The following is an 18,755-nucleotide window of genomic DNA, read 5'->3' on the forward strand; positions in this document are numbered from 1 at the left end:
ATTTAGATTTCTACAAGGTAGAAGCAGGTCTATTGGCAGCAATATTGCCTTTAGCATCAAAGTCTGTGCGTGCGACGCTGTTGGCATCTGATCTTCCTGCGGTTGGGCGCTGGCGAGGGCTATCGGTGGGGCGATATAGGCACAGGCGCACTTGTCACTTGGCGCGGCCAAGACCACGGGACCATCCATGAAACTAGGCGTTGGGAGGCTTGCCACGACGCCATGAGGCACGTCCAAGGGGTCACGGGCATGGCTGGAAAGCCGCCCATGACATTTCATACGTTTCAAGAGCCTTGTCCACCTAAGTTTATTGTTGGTTTAGGAGTTTTAAATAAATGCCTTTCCGTAACTTGCTTGGCACGTGATGAGGGTAATGAGATATTGATCATGAAGGAGTACGGAAAAAGGGAATCATGGACATCCTTATATTTCATAAGGAATTTCGAAGTAAATACGTAATTATGATGGCAAACAAAGATCAAGTTGTTCTGTACAATTCTAAGAATAATACTGTATTCGTGTTCGTACACCGACCGAATATATATCTGCCATTACGTATGGAAAGCTTGATCGCCCCCCAGGGCTACTACTGGTGTAATAAGCGACACAAGAAGTTTGGGAAATCCAAGTGTGGATAAAACGATACCGTGCTGGCTGCTGGATCTATTTAATTTACGTTTGTTTCATTAGCATAAAGTTTGTAGGTTTACATATTCGAACAACAAAGTATTGCCTTAGGTAAGTAGTATTTAAGTAGTTTGAGTACCACGTTAAGAGGGGCAAATGGACAAAAAGAAAAAACTTGTTGGCAATCCAACCCTTAATAGTGATCCCTTAATTAGTGGATATTTTAAAACTTGATGGCAATTAAACGTATGTGGTTTTCAAAAGATGCCATAATTGTAAATAAATATGCTTTTTTGGAATAAACCAAAATAGTAATGTCATTTATATTAATAACTCTTTAAAAAGGTCCTACCGTGTAAAAATGACTAATAAGAAATATTACCTCCGTTCCAGTTTATGTGAACCTATTTCCTTTTTGGTCCGTTCCAAAAAGAATGACTCCTTTCTAAATTCGGAAATAATTTTGCTCAAACTTATAATTCTACCCTTAATGAGAAAGATTTTATAACCACACAAATACTCTGGACCCCCTTTTGAATTGTTTAGGACCACAAATTCCAAAAGTCTTCATTTTTTCTTAAATTCGTGCCCAGGTTCACATAAACTGGAACAGAGGAAGTAGTATTGTCTTAGTGCACATCATCATCATCATCATTGTTATTGTGCATCATTGTCAGTTGTTTTTTTAATAACCGCAATGTCCGATCCAACTTGCACACGCCTCGACTAATTTTATCTCTCACCAACACAGGTACCGAGTAACTCGATCCACCAAAGTTTTGGACATATAAGAAGAAATTACCTAGTATTTTTGCTTCCGCTGGTATTTGAACTTGAGACCTCATGATTTTCAACTCACTTCATTGACCACTAAGTCACACCCTTAGGTGCTCGTCTGTTATCATTATCCCTGGATTAGTCAATTATGGACATTGTGCTTTCCTAAGTTGCGGGAGATTGTAGTCGTAACATCAATTAAAAGAAAAATTGCAGGCCTGAAACAGTTTAGTGTCAAAAGAGGTGCTATTTTCCCATGTGTGTGAGCTGCATTAATTAATCTGCACAACAGCAGGAAACATTCAAGTGAAAGAACATAGCGATTACTGTAGGAACAACACAAGGGGAAGCAGCACAGAACTACTGCTCACTGTTTTTGCGTAAGAATAGCCATCCATTTCCATCAACTTCAGAGAGTATATATGACAATGATTTTCTCAGCAGGTCTGGAATTCCTTAACACTAAAGTGTACAATTAAGTCTCCCAGATCAAACAAGCATCAACCACTCATCAGGCAAATTTTATTCACGAGAACCGGACTGCAAGCTAAAATTCTAAATAACCTGTGTTGCTTCTATGCTTTGGCGCTTGGAAGAACAATTCAAATGCAATAAAAGTTAGGTGGATTGAGCTAATTTTGAGTTTAGTTGAAAGAAAACGTAACTAGTTTTTCACACAATCGGGCAATTTGATTGCGCAGAGCAGATTTCCAAATATAAGGTACAACATGCAAGTCAAAAATATAAAATAAGACTAGGCTATATAAGCTATTCATTCTAATATTATCGAGAGAAACCAAGTTCGGACGAAACAGCAGCTGAGTTAATCCAAGACTGAGGTGCTGTCTCATGAGACACTTTTAAGTTTATAGAATTTACAGGAGACTTGAAAGTCTGGCAAGGTTTTCTGCATAGTTGAGCTCACTTCTCTCTTCTAGGCTTGGAAGATGAGTTAGGTGGTAAAACAAAAGCTGAGTAAACCGGCTAGATGAGTTTTTCAGCTATATAAAGAAGAAAGCATCTACTTTACCAAATGGACAAAAAAAAAGCTGTGATGCTCATAGTGTTATATAATATACTTTTTACATGTTTAGGTTAATTTTTGACTTTATCCCTCTCACTGTGATTAATACAATCCCACAATTCACAATTGTAGGTTAGGTTTTTCACAACAGCCTTATTTTCTCTCCTCTTTCCAGCTGCACAGTCCCTCCTCCCTCTCCTCACTGTCACTGGTGATTCCGACAAAAATTCCAGCTTTCCCTCCATTATACTATTACGCGCCATTCTGTCTGCCTTCCCAGATTGTTCTGCTTGCCATCAGTATGCTGCCTGCACCATTCTCGAGCCTTCAACTTGCTAGTTTTGCTCCCAGCCCATTAATTTTTCTCCTTTCAATTCTTTTCTTCTTGTCATGTTTGGACCCTTTCTTTCTTCAGATCAAAGACCGTATTCCTAAAATGCTGCATTAGAAAAAACTACATGAAGAGGGTTCATCTTTGTAACATGGTGCTGGAAATATTGGCCAGATCTGTGGCTCCAAACTCCAACAAACTTCCACCTTCCCCGGACGATGAACCATCTTCATGACTTCATCAGATCATCAAATAATGAGATACTACCTCACATGGACCCATGCAATGATCCATATGGGCTTATCCTGATTGTCGCAATGCTTGGGTAACACCAAAAAAGCACTTCCTACACTAAGAATGGGGACCTAATACTGATGTTTATAGGCAAGCTTCGTTAGCTTGTCCATCCAATAGGCGAATCCAGGATTTAAACTCTATGGGTTCAATCTTTAAAGTTATAAGCATTGAAGCCATTATATTTTTTAAATTATGGGTTCATACACTATTTGTTGCAGTTCTAGCGAATTTTTACATATAAATTTATGCTCCGTATCGAAAGTTATAGGTTCAATTGAACCCGTCCCCATATTGCTACATCCACCCCTGCCACCCATCAACCACAAGTGTTTACAGTAAAGAACAATTCATTGTACTTATACAGGTCTACCTATCTCCTCTGATGCCTTTGCTAGCATACCATCTTACATGAGATCGTCTCTGACTTTTGCAAAGTTATGACCAGTGCTGATTATATATATATGAAGCCCATCTTGGTGCAACCTCTAATGCAGAAAGGGAAAACCACAAGTACATCCATTTGCACTAGAAACAACAAATGAAAAACTCAAAGCAGTATTCCCCTTATCTATGTTATATGAGCCAGGTACATTCGGTTTTTTGTCAACTTTTAGTGTATTTTGAACAATTCCACGAATACACATAACCATGATGCACTCGTTCGATACAAAGTTGTGTGTAAATTGACTGTTGATAATGCACCAGCAGACTAACTATTTTAAGTCTAAACATAAAATTTCTCATACATTCCAGAAAAATTGTACGCTAGTCAGCCAAAGAGAACAAAATTCCATCCTAAACTATATAACTTCACTACAAACTGATAGTTCATTTAATTTAAATGATTCCAGCAGAATTCACTAAAAACAACAGTCACAATCAAATGGGCAAAGTGAGGTACCTCCACCATCGGACTTTCCCAAACCCAACTCCTCTTCCGTGTATATCGTTAACCCATCCGCCGTCTTTTTCCTCTGTCGACGTGGCGGCTCAGATAACACGTTAGGAACTCTACTATTACTACTTTTATCTTTGCTTTTCTTCAGCTTTTTTGGCTCTGTAATGGAATCTCCGCTTGATTTTGATTTTTCTAGTTGTTCCGGTTTCTTCCTCTTTTTTCCAGCAAATATTTCGTCGATTTCATTGCCTGATTTTTTTGGTTTAGAAGAAGGAGTTGGTTTCAACTTTTCTACAACAGGACTTGCTGTTGCATCCACTGGTTTAGGCTTCTTAGAATTACTCTTTTTTGGCATCCTTAGCTACAAAAATTATGGAAATGTAGGGTTTCCTATTCAGCAAATCGTGAAGAATTTACCTGTGATTTATTGCGAGTGTGTTCTTCTTTCTATCTTAAACCCTAGCTTCTAATGCACGGCCCACATATAGGTACCCTATGTCCCTCTTCGATTTTAAAACTTTTTTAAAGTTAACGTAATTGGTAGTATTTGTTCAAATCTAAATTTCTACTTCCACTCTTCTAATTTGTTTCATATTGTTTGATTCGTGGCTAAGTTTAAAAAAGAGAGTAATAGTTTTAAAACTTTTGCTCATAAACACAGTATAATACTTATGTCTATAAATAGATGTCAAGATTTGATGTTTATAGGTTATAGATTCTAATCAGTTTTGATATTCTAAATTAATAATTTATACAAAATAAATCTCTTTAGACAAATACAGAGTTTGAACCAAAGTAACTAGTTCGGCCGAACCCGTACCCTATACAATAGCTCCGCCCCTATTTATAAAACTTTAAAAATTTATGGTATAAACATATTATAATATTTATGTAATCATAAAAATTTCTTATTTAAAATAAAATAAAAAATTTAAAATTAATTATTTTTAAATATATAAATATGTCATTCTTTTTATAATAGACTAATAAATAAATCTCAAACAAATTGGAACAAAGAAAGTTTTTACATAATACAAGGAGTGTGTGTAACCATGTTACATTGTTTAAGGACATGAGCTAATCCCAAATGAATTAGAAAGGGGGGAAAATCTAATATGCCGCTGTATATATTATTCTGGATTAATTTCATAGATGATTACTTTTTTCTTTTAAAGTGTTCTACACTCAGACAATCAAGTCCATGCCGATTTTCATCTGTTTCTTAACGAGGATCATCTCCCCTTATTTCATATAACATCAAACAAGTACAGCTTATTAGTGTCTTTGAAAAGAATTGCTATCATAAACTTTGCTTTTAAAGTTGAAAGTCAAACCTTATTTGATGGAAGTCTCCTAGCAATACCCAAAATCTCTATTTTAAACTTTTCACATTGAAAAAGTATCTTTTAAGAAAATAGTGATCACATAAATTTTCAAAAGGCCCTGCACTCCTGCTGAGGAATACATAAGCAAGATGACATAACTACATGCACATTTACAAAGCATTCTATATCTTTACAGTTCAGTATAATCAAATTGAACCAGAATAACATAACTATTCAGGTGCATTGCAACCTGATGATATCCTGCTATTCTCAGATTTTCCTTTTTTAAATCCCAAAAGAAGGGGTACAACAGTTCGATAAACCACTTTATTTTCCAAGACAACAGGAACTGATTATCTTAAGGCAAAACTATTATACATATCAGTCATGACATTACCCCACATTAAGAAATGGCAAAATGTTTGCCTGTTATACAGTTTTTGGGACCAGTTTGCTATTGGAAGCAATTGAGTCTCCCCAAATGTTTCTTCACAAGCCGGGCAATGGGTATTGGGTTGTCAAAGCTTCAACTCTTCTTTGCAAATTTAACACCTTATCGATCAAAGGGAACTCCGGTGAAGTAACAAACTTCAAGAAATCTTGAAGCTTTGAACCAGAGACTAACTTCTTGGCCTCAAGAGTTATCTGCACACCCTCATTAATGAAGTCTGCAACTGTTACAAATTCCTTCTCAGAGAAACCTCGAGTGGTCATTGCAGGTGAACCTATGCGTATACCACCAGGCACTAGTGCACTTTTATCACCTACAGTTTCATTGATGGTATAAGGACAAGATAATAAGTGGCAATAACAAATAGCAATGGTTAAGCTACTATACTTACCGGGTACTGAATTCTTATTGAGCGTGATTGATGCCATGTCAAGTATTTTCTCCACTCTAGCACCATCAGTACCCTAATTGACAAATGCAGACTGGTTAATCGAAGTTTATAAGAAAAGGTTGGTTGTATCTTGGTGCTTGTAGCTGGTAATAAACATATATTAACACATAAAAGGCAGAAGGATCCTTTATAGAGCTTACCTAACCATCTTAACTATTTCATATGGAAACACTAATCAGCCAAATAATCATTCTTTATATAATTCAATATTTTAACAATTACGTATGCATCCATTTCAGTTACCCTCTAACTACCAAATTTCGAAAAAAATTCTTCAAGAGGTAATCAACAAAACAGTAGGCGATGGTGCTTATAGTTTAGTAGTACATTCACCACTATTGAGATACCAGTATCTTCGCATGTCCTAGTTAATATTTCTGTTGAAAAGATAACTGGACAAGAAACAGTGCAAAATGCAGAACTTACTAAGGGCCTGAGATCCACTAGAACCAAATGATTGTCAGTTCCTCCAGAAACCAGCTTGTACCCCAACTCCGTTAACCGGCTTGCAAGAGCTCTACAGTTAGAGACCACCTGGAAGCATAAACAGCATATGAATTATATTTCCCGCATAAATGGCCACAATCTAGTGAAAAGACAGGAATATGCATGCCTTGTGCTGATAAGCCTTGAAATCAGGTGATTTGGCATACTTCAAGCAAACAGCTAATCCTCCAATTGTGTGATTATGCGGGCCACCCTGTGAAGACAAGCAATGCTATTGCTAGTCAAACTCATCCACATTATATTAACATATCCAAAAGGTCAAAATGGCATTGGTAGGTTTTAACAATCAAGGGAACTAAAGACAAAATGTGAAGTAAAATAGTGTACGATGCCCATGGCTGCGCAGCATGTGATGTGTGGATTAGGCGCACGTCACAGGTTCAAGCCTTGCCACAGACAAACGCCTGGTATTTAAGTGGAGAAGGGTAGAGAGGCAAGCCCATTATCGATCGAGTTTTAAACGGTGCCCTACTGGCCCTCGGGGATTTCAAAGTTACCAAAAATAAAAACATACTGTTGATAGAAGACAAAACTGACCTGCAACCCAGGAAAAACAGCATTGTTGATGGCAGTTTCCAAATCAACACCTAGAATGGGATCTTTCTTGAAGAATATCATTCCTCCTCTAGGACCTCTCAGAGACTGAACAAAGTAGTGCAACTTAGGGCCATTTTTATCAAGAAAAATACTCCAACAACACAATGAAAAGCTTTCTAAACCCACAGAATATTAGAGTTTATGGATGAAGTAGGTAGTCTTTTAAGTATGTTACCTTTTCCAATGAAGACCTACTAGGTTTAGAAAATATGTAAATCTATAATTTAACTTTACACTGCATGATGTAACCCACATTCCTCAGGCAGCTGGTCTGAGCATTTCAGCCCATTTCCAACAGTAACAACAATTTGACAGCCCCAATAAAAACTATGAAAACTATAAGAGAATTTTAAGTTCTAACTGAGATCATCTTATCTTATTCCCACAAATTACTGAAAGTCCTCTTAGCTCCGGAAATTTGAAAAAATGACAGAATTCATATGTTCTTGGAACAGAGGATCAGCTTAATTACTTGAATCTGGACAGAGATGAATGGCCATGTTAATCAGGGCAGTGAAAATAAAACTAGAAAAGATTATTTTTGTATTTCATAAGTTTCTGTTTGTCTTTTCTGTGGTTTATTAAAATTGTCTTTTTGAGTGGTGGAAGGGGCTTGGATGGCTACTGGACAGAACTCCATTAGGAAGAAAATATAAATCATACCTTGTGAGTAGTCGTTGTAACAATGTCACAGTATTCAAATGGATTAGCAACTACAGAGGTGGCAACAAGCCCACTAATGTGAGCCATATCCATCATGAGAAAGGCTCCAACAGCATCTGCTATCTTCGGTACGTGTCACAAAAGAAATAATTAGATGCAGAAAACAAAAATATCAACAGGGAGAAATTATCATAGCGGAGCAGTAACTCCAACTAGCAAACTCCAAACAATATATACCTTTCTCATACGAGGATAATCAAAATCTCGGGGATATGCACTAGCACCGGCAATAATAAGTTTTGGCCGAAAAAGGATTGCCGTTTTCTCAAGCATTTCATAATCAACAAGTCCTGTTTAAAGTCAAAAAGAACTTCCTATTGAATGACAACTCTAGTTAAGAGTCTAAATTCATCTATTAAGAATTTAATATAGGCATGCAGTACCTGAAGATTCATCAAGCCGATAAGGCATGGATTCAAAGTAAATAGATGTGCCTGAAACTCGTCTTTTAGGAGTCATAAATCCATGGGACAAATGACCTCCATGAGGTAAGTCCAATCCCTAAGTGAATTACAATGAAAAATGATAAATATCAATCCACGCAAATCTATAAGACCAAAGGAAGAGGCTGCTTACAACTAACCATGATCCGGTCATGTGGATTAAGAATTGCTGTATAAACTTCAAAATTTGCTGGAGAGCCAGATAGTGGTTGAACATTGACACCCCACTGTTTTCCATCTAAGTTAAAGGCTGCCAAAGCCCTCTCTTGACAGAGTATTTCTAACTCGTCAATGTACTCGTTTCCACCATAATATCTGAGATGAAAAAGGAATTTATTTACGAAAACAGAGGATGGACATTGTTAAAGAAGCTACATAAAAGAAGAAAAAATGGGTTCACTACCATGAAGGGATTCATGTTTCGCATCAAATAAACATACCACACAAAAAATAAATAATAAAGAAAAAACAATGATGCTTTTTTTTGGTAGGGATAAAATTCACCTTTTGCCTGGTAGTCCTTCGGAGTATTTGTTTGTAAGGCAAGAACCCACTGCCTCCATCACTGCTCGAGATGTGAAATTCTCAGAGGCAATAAGCTCTAAGCTCCGAAATTGGCGTTCCTTCTCTTTGTCAATAATACCACGAACTTCAGGATCAGCTTCAGCCAATTCATAGTCTATAAAGCTGCTCCCAGCACCTAGAAAGTACAGTGGCCAACTTTAAGTAACAGAGTAAACGAATAAGCTATAAGAAGAAGGAGCCACAATTCCAATTCATCAACTTCAACTATGATATACCGCTGGAATAAGGGAATGAAAGCACCAAGAAGTGGCTTGATTACTACGAACTAACATAGGAAGGAAAAGGAAGGAAAAATAATGCAATTACAAGAACTATGGAGAGATTCCAAATTACAAAAATTGCATTCATATTCGTCCACAAAGAAATGCATGACAAACATGAAATAATTTAGCTAACCCCAACTTGTTTGGGATTGAGGCATAGTTGTTGTTTTATAACTTTTGAGTTCTGCCAAATGCCAATAATGTCATTACCCTGGGTTGATTTCATAAACATTATAAGACCAAAAGGCTGATGGAAGAAAAAGAGCATTCCCTACAGAAGTAGGTATAAACACATGAATAGAAGTCAAAACAATAAGTCCTTTATATAATTGATTCAAGCGCTTCTAGCATATATAGCAGTTAAATATCTAATCTTTTAACGTGTGAATTAGCTAATCTGGTTTAGAGTATAATATAATTCAAATTTAGACAAAAATCTAAAAAAACCATCTTTATACTGCCAGCATGATATAGGAGCACAAAACATAGGCAACTAGACAAAAACATATATCAAGATAACATCAATTTTGCACTAACTATCCAAAATATATATGAAAGGGAGCCTTGGTGCAATGGTAAGAGTTGTCGTAGTTTGACCAGGAGGTCACAGGTTCAAGACGTGAAAACAGTCCCTTGCAGAAATAGCACAGTAAGGTTGCACACAATAGTTAGTGCACCGGGTTACCTTCTTAATCCTCTTCATACATAACTAAAGATAGGAATAAACAAAGAATAAAGATAGAACCACAGTTTATTCATGAGATTATGAGATGTAACCCCTTCAAATGAATCAAATACAAATACTAAAACACAAACTGGAGCCAAGAAAAAGCAAAAACAAAAGTTTGAAAATTACCTGCCATTTCTGGGATAGGAACAGAAACAGAAGAAGGACGCCTTCCTGTGACCAAGCTCCCTTCAAGTTGAGAGGCTCCGCAAGGCTTAACAGAGCATAATTTAACCATCCCATTTAATTTTATCATTTCACCTTTTAAAGGAAAAGCTGATCCTTTAACCCACACAGGTTGCTGAATAAAAGAACCCATCACTGCAGCTCCACAGCAAGCCTCCATATATACTGTAGCAAGACTAAAACTTCATTAAATCCTGCAACTTAATTAAGATAAGTTAAATTACTTCAAAAACAGCAAATTTGATGCAAACACTCTTAGTCTGCTTTTATCAACAAAAAGAAAAGGCTTTTCATTTTTAATAACTAATAAACAAAAAAATAATCATAAAAAATGATGAGAAAACATTCAAATAATTCAAATTTTGTAAATTATTTAAAAAGTCAATACAGGAACTCACAATTCGAAGTTCAAAAAATTGCTGCACAGATAAGGTTTTTTTTACCCTATCAGATATAGATATTCAGGTTCTGTTGCGGTGCTCTGTGTTTCTTACCTAGTATAAATATAAAGTAGTTTTATAAGCTAAAGGAGAAGAGAAGATAAACCCTAGCTCAGTTACAGCGTATATGGAAAAGCGCGCGCCGAATATTGGAATTTCTTAAAAACAGGTTCTGTGACCATGGTCTAATGGTCCGTATACTTTCCGAAAGAATTCAGTGTATTTAAACAAACTAACCACGTATTGGAGAAATCCATTTTACGTTGTAATTTGCTCTGTCCCTACAAATATTACGTTTACTTTTTTATTTTATTATTAATTACATATTTTTATAATTACATAAAATATCACAAATTTCAAAATCTGAGTCTATGTAAAAAGGTTATTCCCTTTGTTCCAATAACACTTATAGTTTTTTCGAGATTAAAGACTATCGGTGCATATAACTAAATATTAGTAAAGTTGATATGGAAGAAGCGAAACACAAAATCCCCCAAAAGAAAAACCCGAAGGAAACAGAGAGAGTGTTGAGGACAGAGGGGAAAATGGAGGGAGTAGAAGGACAGGGCTCAAATCGTTACACTCTACAACCAAGTCGATTAGCAAGCGAAGACATACTATTGTGTGTAGATGTAGACAGCGAATCACTGGTTGAAATGAAGGTTTCGGTTGCGGGTGGGCGACCTTATAGCAGATTAGACTCCATTAAGCAAGCCATCATTCTCTTTATCAACGCTAAGCTTACCATTAACCCAGATCACCGTTTCGCTTTTGCTGCTCTTGGCAAATCCGCTTTTTGGGTATCCTCTTTCTTCGAATCTCTCTTTCTTACTCCATCACCATCCTTCCTAGCAGTCACCTCATAAATTACTTTTTAGTATGTCTCAGAAATGGTAAGTACTCCTCTTAAATTTATATAACACACTTTCCTTATTATTGCATATAAAAAATATATATATATTCACATTTCTATATTCAAAAATAATTTAACTTTAAAAATTTTATTTTACCAACTTTATAACTATTGCCTCTTAAGTTTTTAGCACGATTTTTTTTCCTTAATTCGTGCCGACATAAGCGGATTCAAGATTTAAACGCTATGAGTTCAGAAATTTTTAGTATTGAACTCATTATATTTTTAAAGTTATGGGTTCAAATTTACTATTTGTTGCAATTTTAGTAGATTTTACACATAAATTTATGCTCCGCGTCGAAAGTTATGGTTCAGTTGAACCCGTCACCTATAGGCTACATACGTCCGTGCGTGCCGAGTCAAATAACCTCATATGCGGATGGAGTACTATATTTCTATATTTAAAATTAATTTAACTTTAAGTTTTCCAATTACTCTTAACGAATACTATCTATTTCAAGAATAATACATTTCTATATTCAGAAACAGTTTAAATAAATTTAAATATCTCACTATTTTCTCTTTATTTTCTTTTGTAGAACTCTCCTCCGTGAGTTATGTGATACTCTTTTCTTTTTAAGAATTTCCTAAAAAGCATGATATATTTCTATATTTTGAAATAATTTAACTTTATACATTTTTCCCTTAATAACATGATATATAATCACACAAATATTATAACTTGTTTTAGGTCACAAATATTATAACTTGTTTTAGATCACAAATTATAAAAGTCTTGTTTTTCTTTCTTAATAAAAGTTGTGTCCCCAGTCAAACAACATTGGGATGGAGGGAGTAATAATTTCGTGGTGCTAATAGATTGCTGGTTGAACTTTGACTTAGGTAATGCTCATAATATATTAGAATGCCAGATACTCATATGCAATTGTTGAATATTTTGATTTTGCTATCTTTCCATAGTGATACTTGTTCTTTTTCAAAAAAATTAAAGTAATTGGACAGGCCTTTTTCTTTGTTGTGGCTTAATACGAGGCAATTATGATATTTCCAATCAAAGAGCAAGGAGAACATTCACAAGCTGAACTGCAATAGTATTTCCTTTGTCTTGTTGTTGTAAAACGCAAAATGTATATGATACAATTATGTTAATACTTGATAGACTTTCTCGGTGACCTTGCTGACTAGGCTCAGAGGCGGAGCCAGAATTTCAACCTTATGGGTTCTGAATTTTAGAGCAACGACTTCAAGTGTTAGTGAATGGATTCTAAATTTAATATCTGTACATATTTAATGCATTCTAAACACCAAATACACTGTTTGAGCAAAAACTATTGGGTTCGATCGAACCCGTAGTTTGGCTTGTGTCTCTGCCTCTGACCAGACTACTGGATTTTTGTAATGCTCCTGTTGCAAGACCATCGCAGTGCTGCTGATTAATAAAATTTTGCTTACCTATCCCGAAAAAGAAAAAAGGATAAGAAGGAAAATTAATTCATGTTATCACATTCGCTTTTACTCTGGTTCAATTGGTGGACTATACTAAGCTTGTTTTTTGTTTCTTATATGTGGCATTTGATGGAAGATTACCAGTTACCGTAGCTTGATTAAGTAAAATTTTCACTAGCCAGGAGTTGACATTACTTTTTAATTTCTCATACAAACATATCGAATAAGTTTTAACATTAGCGTTTTGGTTAAAAACTATGTAATGCTCATTCTTTCCTTATTGTTTACAACTTGTCAAACTTAATTACTGCAAGCTTAGAACATATTGCTGTCACTGATAGGAATACTTGCTTCTTAGTATGAAAAATTAGTATGAGGAAGTTTGTAAAAGAGTGTGAATGATTGTTGAATATCTCCTTAACTTTGATGCACTTTCTTCTCATTTTTCCCCTTTGCTACTGTGATGTATTATTTGATGTATGACTTTCTAACAGTACTGCGGAATTATGTTAGCTTTTATTGATGGCTTCCCAAATACCTGTTCTGCAACATTTTTATGTTTTTATTATAGTAAAATTTCATTAAAACTTTTATGGATTTGCTTAAGTTATGTTTTCATCTCCGTATCTCCTTCCTGTTCCATTTTACTGGTGGGGAAAGTTAGGTGGCTGTAGAATTGAATTGGAATCATCTTCTCAATTTTCTATTCGTGAAGGTTCGGAAAGAGTTTACTAGTGACATTGACTCGGCAATTTCTGCATGTCGGGGTATCACAGCAGTCGATTCACCTTGTGGCCATGCAGACCTTACTCAACTATTTCGGGTGGCAGCTCATGACGCCAAAAAGTCACGTGCACAAAATCGGATACTCAGGGTGGTAAGGATGTGATTAGCAATCACCAAAATTTGTCTTTGCATTTTATTTGCTTTGCGGCATCTGTTGCTTAACCTTTGATATTGGAGAAAGTTAACATTTGGTTTGCCAAGAAATTCATAGAGGCTACTTTGCATATGAATGACACGCTTGGTAAATCAGCTACTCATTTTTGGTCTGATGTAATGAACCAATGTGTTATATTCTGTAGAATTATTTCTTAGCTTTTAGTCAATTCAAGAAAAATGGCTTTGCTTCGTCATGTAGTTGAAACTGTTGAAGCAATAAGTAATGGTATAGAAAAGAAAAAAAGTAATGTTATAGGAGTTACCCTGTAGTTGTCAACTACCTGTTGGAGTGAATTATGGTTGTGAAGCATTCTTTTGCATAAATTACTTTCAAATTGGATCCTTGTAATTTAGAGACAACACATTGGTCAAAGTAGGGTGATAATACTACTAAACAGGAGTTTATTATCCTTTGGCAAACAGGGGTGTTATGAACTAAGAGCTCTTCAGAAGCTTGAAGTAAAGTAAACTTTTCAAATATGATAGTGGGTTTTAGGTAGTTGCTAATCATGAGGGACAGTATGCAGAAAAGCTAGAGAAGAAGGGAAGGTAAATTTCTTGAAATCACATGAATTTATTAAGGTTACAGCAGTTCAGATTGGTGTTAGTTGGGTGTGAGCTCCATCTGACAAGGATAACATATAGGGTTTGTCAAGTCAAATGAAGGATGCAGCTGACGTAGATTCAGGTGTCTATATGCATAGAAATATCTTTTACTTCCTTTAGAGAAGTCTTAACTTGCATCAAAGGTCATACTGCAAGCATAATCACCAGCTGTCACCTCCTTCGGCTTTATACAAGAAATCCTAACTACTACAGTGTAACCCAAAAGTAATTTCCTTTAGATAATTTGATCAATGGCTAGTGCTTGCGTGTTAAGTGTACAGTTGAGTTGTGTGTGCAGGTTCTTCTATTCTTTCATGTCTATGGTAATTGCTAACACGCCACATGCGGATACTAATATGTCGGTTACTATAGCAAAAGTTAGAAGTACTGCATAGTTCAGTGACAGAATGTCTGAAATTACTTCAAAAGCCTGTGTATGGATGCTTTACGAATATTTTGAATACTTGGTCTTTAGAGTGCCTACAAGATCTTTCTTTCTCTGGCTGGTCATGGATCTACATTTTCTGTGTCTTGTGGCATCTAAAGAGGTGTTTACCTTCGTGACATTTGGTCGTTCTCATTTTCTTTGGTCTATCTAATATTTACAGAGTTTGAACCATTCCACTAAATGCTTTCTTCTGAATGAACATTTTCGTAAAGCATCCGATGCTTGCAAATTTAATTCTCATTCTATACAACTAGTTACCAGAAAGTGTTAACATGTTCTTTTCTCATTATTATGCAGATACTTCTATATTGTAGGTCATCTATACCACCACAGCATCAATGGCCTGCTACCCAAAAACTCTTCACTTTGGACGTAGTTTACCTTCATGACAAGCCTGGACCTGACAATTGCCCTCAAAAGGTGTATGATGCCCTCGTGGAGGCCCTTGAACATGTCAGCGAATATGAAGGTTACATATTTGAGAGTGGTCAGGGGCTTACTCGTGTCTTGTTCCGTCATATGTGTACACTCTTGTCCCACCCGCAGCAACGTTGCGTGCAAGATGACCTTGACATTCCCAGGTCTCTTACAAAGAAGTCAGTTACGGTTGACTCAGCCCCAGCTGATGAAAATGCTGCTCTCTAACCAATGATACGTATTGTAAACAAATCAAAGCAACTCTCCCTGGTTGTGTTGTTTTTCGTCCTTCTTGTTCTAGTGTTCTGTGGAGGACTAATCTGGACAGGGTACTCTGGTCAACTATGTAACCCCCCCCCCCCCCCCAAATGCACCTGTCTCTTCCTGTATAGTAATCTTTTTGTTGCTATGTCTAAAGTCTAAACCAATCTAAGAATATAAATGTATCAGGGTTGATGAGCTCTATCCTCTCTTGGTCATGGCAAAATCATCTGATGTGCTGTTATTTTCACTGGTCTATGGCCCTTTCTATTTCTTTTACTTTAGAATTGGTTCTTCAGGCCGAAGAATAAAACTTGGGGGTTAAATTTTATGTGTAGTCATTCATCATCTACGTTCATTACCCAAAAGTCACTTTTCTTTTTTTTGTTACGTAAAAGTCATTTAATTTTGTGTTCATTACCTAAAAGTCATTTTTTTTTCTTACACAAAAATTATTTTACTATGCTCTAGTTATTACAATAGTCACTTTGACTAGATTTTATAAAACTTTTACCTGAAAAGTCTATCGTGCCCTTGACATTATAAATCCCCCATTTATGTAATATCTTCTATATATATATTATATAATATATATTTACCTATGTATTTTACTTATAATTAAAATAATTTAAAGTTCATTTATTAATTATTTTTATAATATATTTGTGCATGTAATTTTTTCTTAACGTTAATTTTTAAGATATATAGGTAGCATTATTAATGTCAGTAACATTATTGTGAACAAATCTCAAGTCAACTTTCTTAACCATGCCTAATGAAATATTTTTAATGAAAATTATAAAATCAAAGCTCATAGATTTTTCAGCCAAGCCATATTCGTTAATTCAATAAACAAAATACCCACATTTACCACACTGACACATTAGATTAATACTTTCACATAAATAATATTAATAGATAAAGCTTTAAAAAACTTAATATTAAACACAAATATCTGAGAAATTTATTTAAAAATTTTACTGGCTTTAAAAAACTATTATATCATTTGTTAAATAAATATGGTTTTATTATTTCAAATAAATATTTTTTATCATTTTTATATTTTATTGAATATGATTAAACAAATAGAGTACCATGAAAAAACTAATTACGTATATATTATAAAAAAATAATATAAAGTTACTTGAATTATAAGTAAAATACTTAGGTAAAAATATATTATATTGTGTATATAATGTAGAAGGTATTACATAACTAAGAGGGGGTTTATAATGTCAAGGGCTAACAGACTTTTCAAGTAAAAGTATTATAGAATCTTGCCAAGGTAAATTTTGTGATAACTAGAGCAAAGTAAAATAAATTGTGTAATAAAAGATAGAAAAGTGACTTTTGAAAAATGAACACAAAGTTTAAAGACTTTTACATATAAAAAAAGTGACAAACACAAAGTTGAACTACCAACTATGAGTATTCGGCTAGTAACCTAGTAATGAGTATTTTGCCATGGTGCTCTGAGAGGCGGATCCACGCGGAGGGGCATGGGGTACGTGAACCAATGCTCCCCTCCCTAGACCGTGTATTACAGTGGTATTTTTCGGATAAACTATTTAATTTTTCATGTGGGAACCCATGGTCAAAAGAGCATTTGGTGCAGTGGTAGATTTGTGCACCATTGATCCCTAGGTCTAGTGTTCGAATTCCAGTTCCTTCAAATCTCATGTCCTATTTTTGTTTTCTATATTTTTTTTCTACGCATTCTTCTGTTTTTGGGTTTATCCTTTGATATATCCTTAAATTAAAATTTCATTTTTATTGGATTGTGTTTTCTTCATTCTCTTTTTTGGTTCAATCATTGAGTTTCAAAACCTCTAAAAATGAAATTTAAATTAATTTGAATCTTTTCAATTTCAAGTTCTCTCTTTTTTCATTTACCACTCTCTTTTTGATTAGTTATTTAATTTTAATATATCGAACTTAGTATTTGTAACTATAAATAACGATGTTATCATTGATAGTTCTCCGAGGTAAGAAAACTATTTATTGATATTTGCCTATGGAATGATAAGTTTTTGTAATAACAATATTGAATGTTCTTTACTTGTCAAGTTGTAGTTAGTTCATGGTAAAATTTTAGAGGACCAAATCAAACGGTGGTCAGGTAATGGTGCACCCATCCTCGTAAAATCCTGGATCCGCCTCTGGGTGCTCTCATTGTTAGGGCCAAGCTTACTACTTAAGGGTACTGGACGTGATATTGCTTTTAGTTACACAGGGCAGTTCGGAAATTTTGTGTATCTGAAAGAAAACGTCTGCTTTTGTTTTCTTTAGAAGCGTAAAGGTGAGCATTTCCTTGCTAGAACTGAATACGAAGATTACATGAGATGATAGTATGATTAATCTTTTGGGGGCATATCTTTGTCATTGTGATAGAAGAGAAGCAACGTAAGTCCACAAGATTGGACTTTGATTAACAAAATTCCAAAGAAGAGCACAAGCAAAGCTATAAAACAATTTATTGGAAAGCCAAGTGCTAATATATCGTGCCCCTAATTTAAATGATACGTTGCAAGTTTGCAGTAAGACATTCTTGATGGAAGGTGTCACGCCCCCAAACTGGGTTGGACGTGATTGGCACTCAACCCTTATCACTCGTTGAGTTAATCGTGTACTATTTGTATCAAACTCCAAGTTCAATAGCAAAGAAACTTACGTGCTTAAATATTAATTCTAATCAAATTGTATTTTTTAAGCTGACTGATAAAATATAATATATAAAGGATAAATCCCAAAATATTTTAATATTGACCCACTAACCAGTCATGAACCTCTAGAATAAAAAAAAATTAAAATACATAGCCTACGGGGGCAACCCCCGAAAATAAAAAAAAACGTAAAAAAAATATAAATAATAGTCTGAAAAGGATCCACTACCGCTGGGATGAATCAACGGAGTCTGTAAACTGAATCTAGAATATCTCTTCTAGCCACGTGCCTCGTTACCTGCGTCCTCAATACTTGCTACACGATGTAGCAGGCCCAAACGGGCTAAGTACCACCAAAGGATACCCAGTAAGTCTCGTAGGCTACCTCCTAAAAAGGCAGAGCGAGACCTTCTAGGAAAAATAAGAAAGAAAACGCATATACAGAA

The 18,755-nt window shown here is 35.2% G+C and overlaps 3 protein-coding genes across 13 annotated transcripts; 1 reads left to right on the forward strand and 2 right to left on the reverse strand.

Annotated features, from left to right (window-relative positions):
* Positions 1-3,716: 3,716 nt before the first annotated feature.
* Positions 3,717-4,451, reverse strand: LOC104109119 (uncharacterized protein C6G9.01c). The gene has a single exon (XM_009618326.4). It carries the CDS (start codon positions 4,307-4,309, stop codon positions 3,917-3,919), a length of 393 nt encoding a protein of 130 aa, XP_009616621.1. The 5' UTR covers positions 4,310-4,451; the 3' UTR covers positions 3,717-3,916.
* Positions 4,452-5,482: 1,031 nt separating this feature from the next.
* LOC104109121 (serine hydroxymethyltransferase 3, chloroplastic-like) lies at positions 5,483-11,533 on the reverse strand. Of its 9 annotated transcripts, none has more exons than XM_009618336.4 (12): positions 11,398-11,533; positions 10,156-10,377; positions 8,956-9,151; positions 8,592-8,766; positions 8,392-8,509; positions 8,186-8,298; positions 7,949-8,071; positions 7,226-7,330; positions 6,795-6,881; positions 6,608-6,715; positions 6,122-6,194; positions 5,483-6,043 (listed from the first exon to the last, which is right to left on the reverse strand). In XM_009618336.4, the coding sequence occupies exons 2-12, from the start codon at positions 10,370-10,372 to the stop codon at positions 5,769-5,771; spliced, it is 1,590 nt and encodes a 529-aa protein (XP_009616631.1). In that variant the 5' UTR covers positions 10,373-10,377; positions 11,398-11,533; the 3' UTR covers positions 5,483-5,768. The 9 variants fall into 9 exon arrangements, with proteins under 9 accessions (XP_009616631.1, XP_018630722.1, XP_009616630.1 ...); XM_018775206.3 differs by having other exon boundaries at positions 10,156-10,406; positions 11,398-11,523; XM_009618335.4 differs by having other exon boundaries at positions 11,271-11,410.
* On the forward strand, positions 11,036-15,896 carry LOC104109120 (uncharacterized). 3 transcript variants are annotated; one of them, XM_009618327.4, is made up of 3 exons: positions 11,038-11,452; positions 13,637-13,849; positions 15,266-15,896. In XM_009618327.4, the coding sequence occupies exons 1-3, from the start codon at positions 11,120-11,122 to the stop codon at positions 15,611-15,613; spliced, it is 894 nt and encodes a 297-aa protein (XP_009616622.1). In that variant the 5' UTR covers positions 11,038-11,119; the 3' UTR covers positions 15,614-15,896. The 3 variants fall into 3 exon arrangements, with proteins under 3 accessions (XP_009616624.1, XP_009616622.1, XP_009616623.1); XM_009618328.4 differs by having other exon boundaries at positions 11,044-11,452; positions 13,688-13,849; XM_009618329.4 differs by lacking the exon at positions 13,637-13,849 and having other exon boundaries at positions 11,036-11,452.
* Positions 15,897-18,755: the final 2,859 nt, after the last annotated feature.

The sequence above is a fragment of the Nicotiana tomentosiformis genome, chromosome 12, assembly GCF_000390325.3.
Source record: "Nicotiana tomentosiformis chromosome 12, ASM39032v3, whole genome shotgun sequence".
Taxonomy (NCBI): Eukaryota; Viridiplantae; Streptophyta; class Magnoliopsida; order Solanales; family Solanaceae; genus Nicotiana; species Nicotiana tomentosiformis.

Coding starts and splice junctions, on each gene's coding strand:
- LOC104109119 (XM_009618326.4), bottom strand. CDS start 4,309: ATGCCAAAAAAGAGTAATTCTAAGAAGCCTAAACCAGTGGATGCAACA.
- LOC104109121 (XM_009618336.4), bottom strand. CDS start 10,372: ATGGAGGCTTGCTGTGGAGCTGCAGTGATGGGTTCTTTTATTCAGCAA. Junction 8,510..8,591: donor ATCCACATGACCGGATCATG/GTTAGTTGTAAG, acceptor TAATTCACTTAG/GGATTGGACTTACCTCATGG. Junction 6,044..6,121: donor CAATAAGAATTCAGTACCCG/GTAAGTATAGTA, acceptor ATGAAACTGTAG/GTGATAAAAGTGCACTAGTG.
- LOC104109120 (XM_009618327.4), top strand. CDS start 11,120: ATGGAAGAAGCGAAACACAAAATCCCCCAAAAGAAAAACCCGAAGGAA. Junction 11,453..13,636: donor TTGGCAAATCCGCTTTTTGG/GTATCCTCTTTC, acceptor GGGGAAAGTTAG/GTGGCTGTAGAATTGAATTG. Junction 13,850..15,265: donor AAAATCGGATACTCAGGGTG/GTAAGGATGTGA, acceptor ATTATTATGCAG/ATACTTCTATATTGTAGGTC.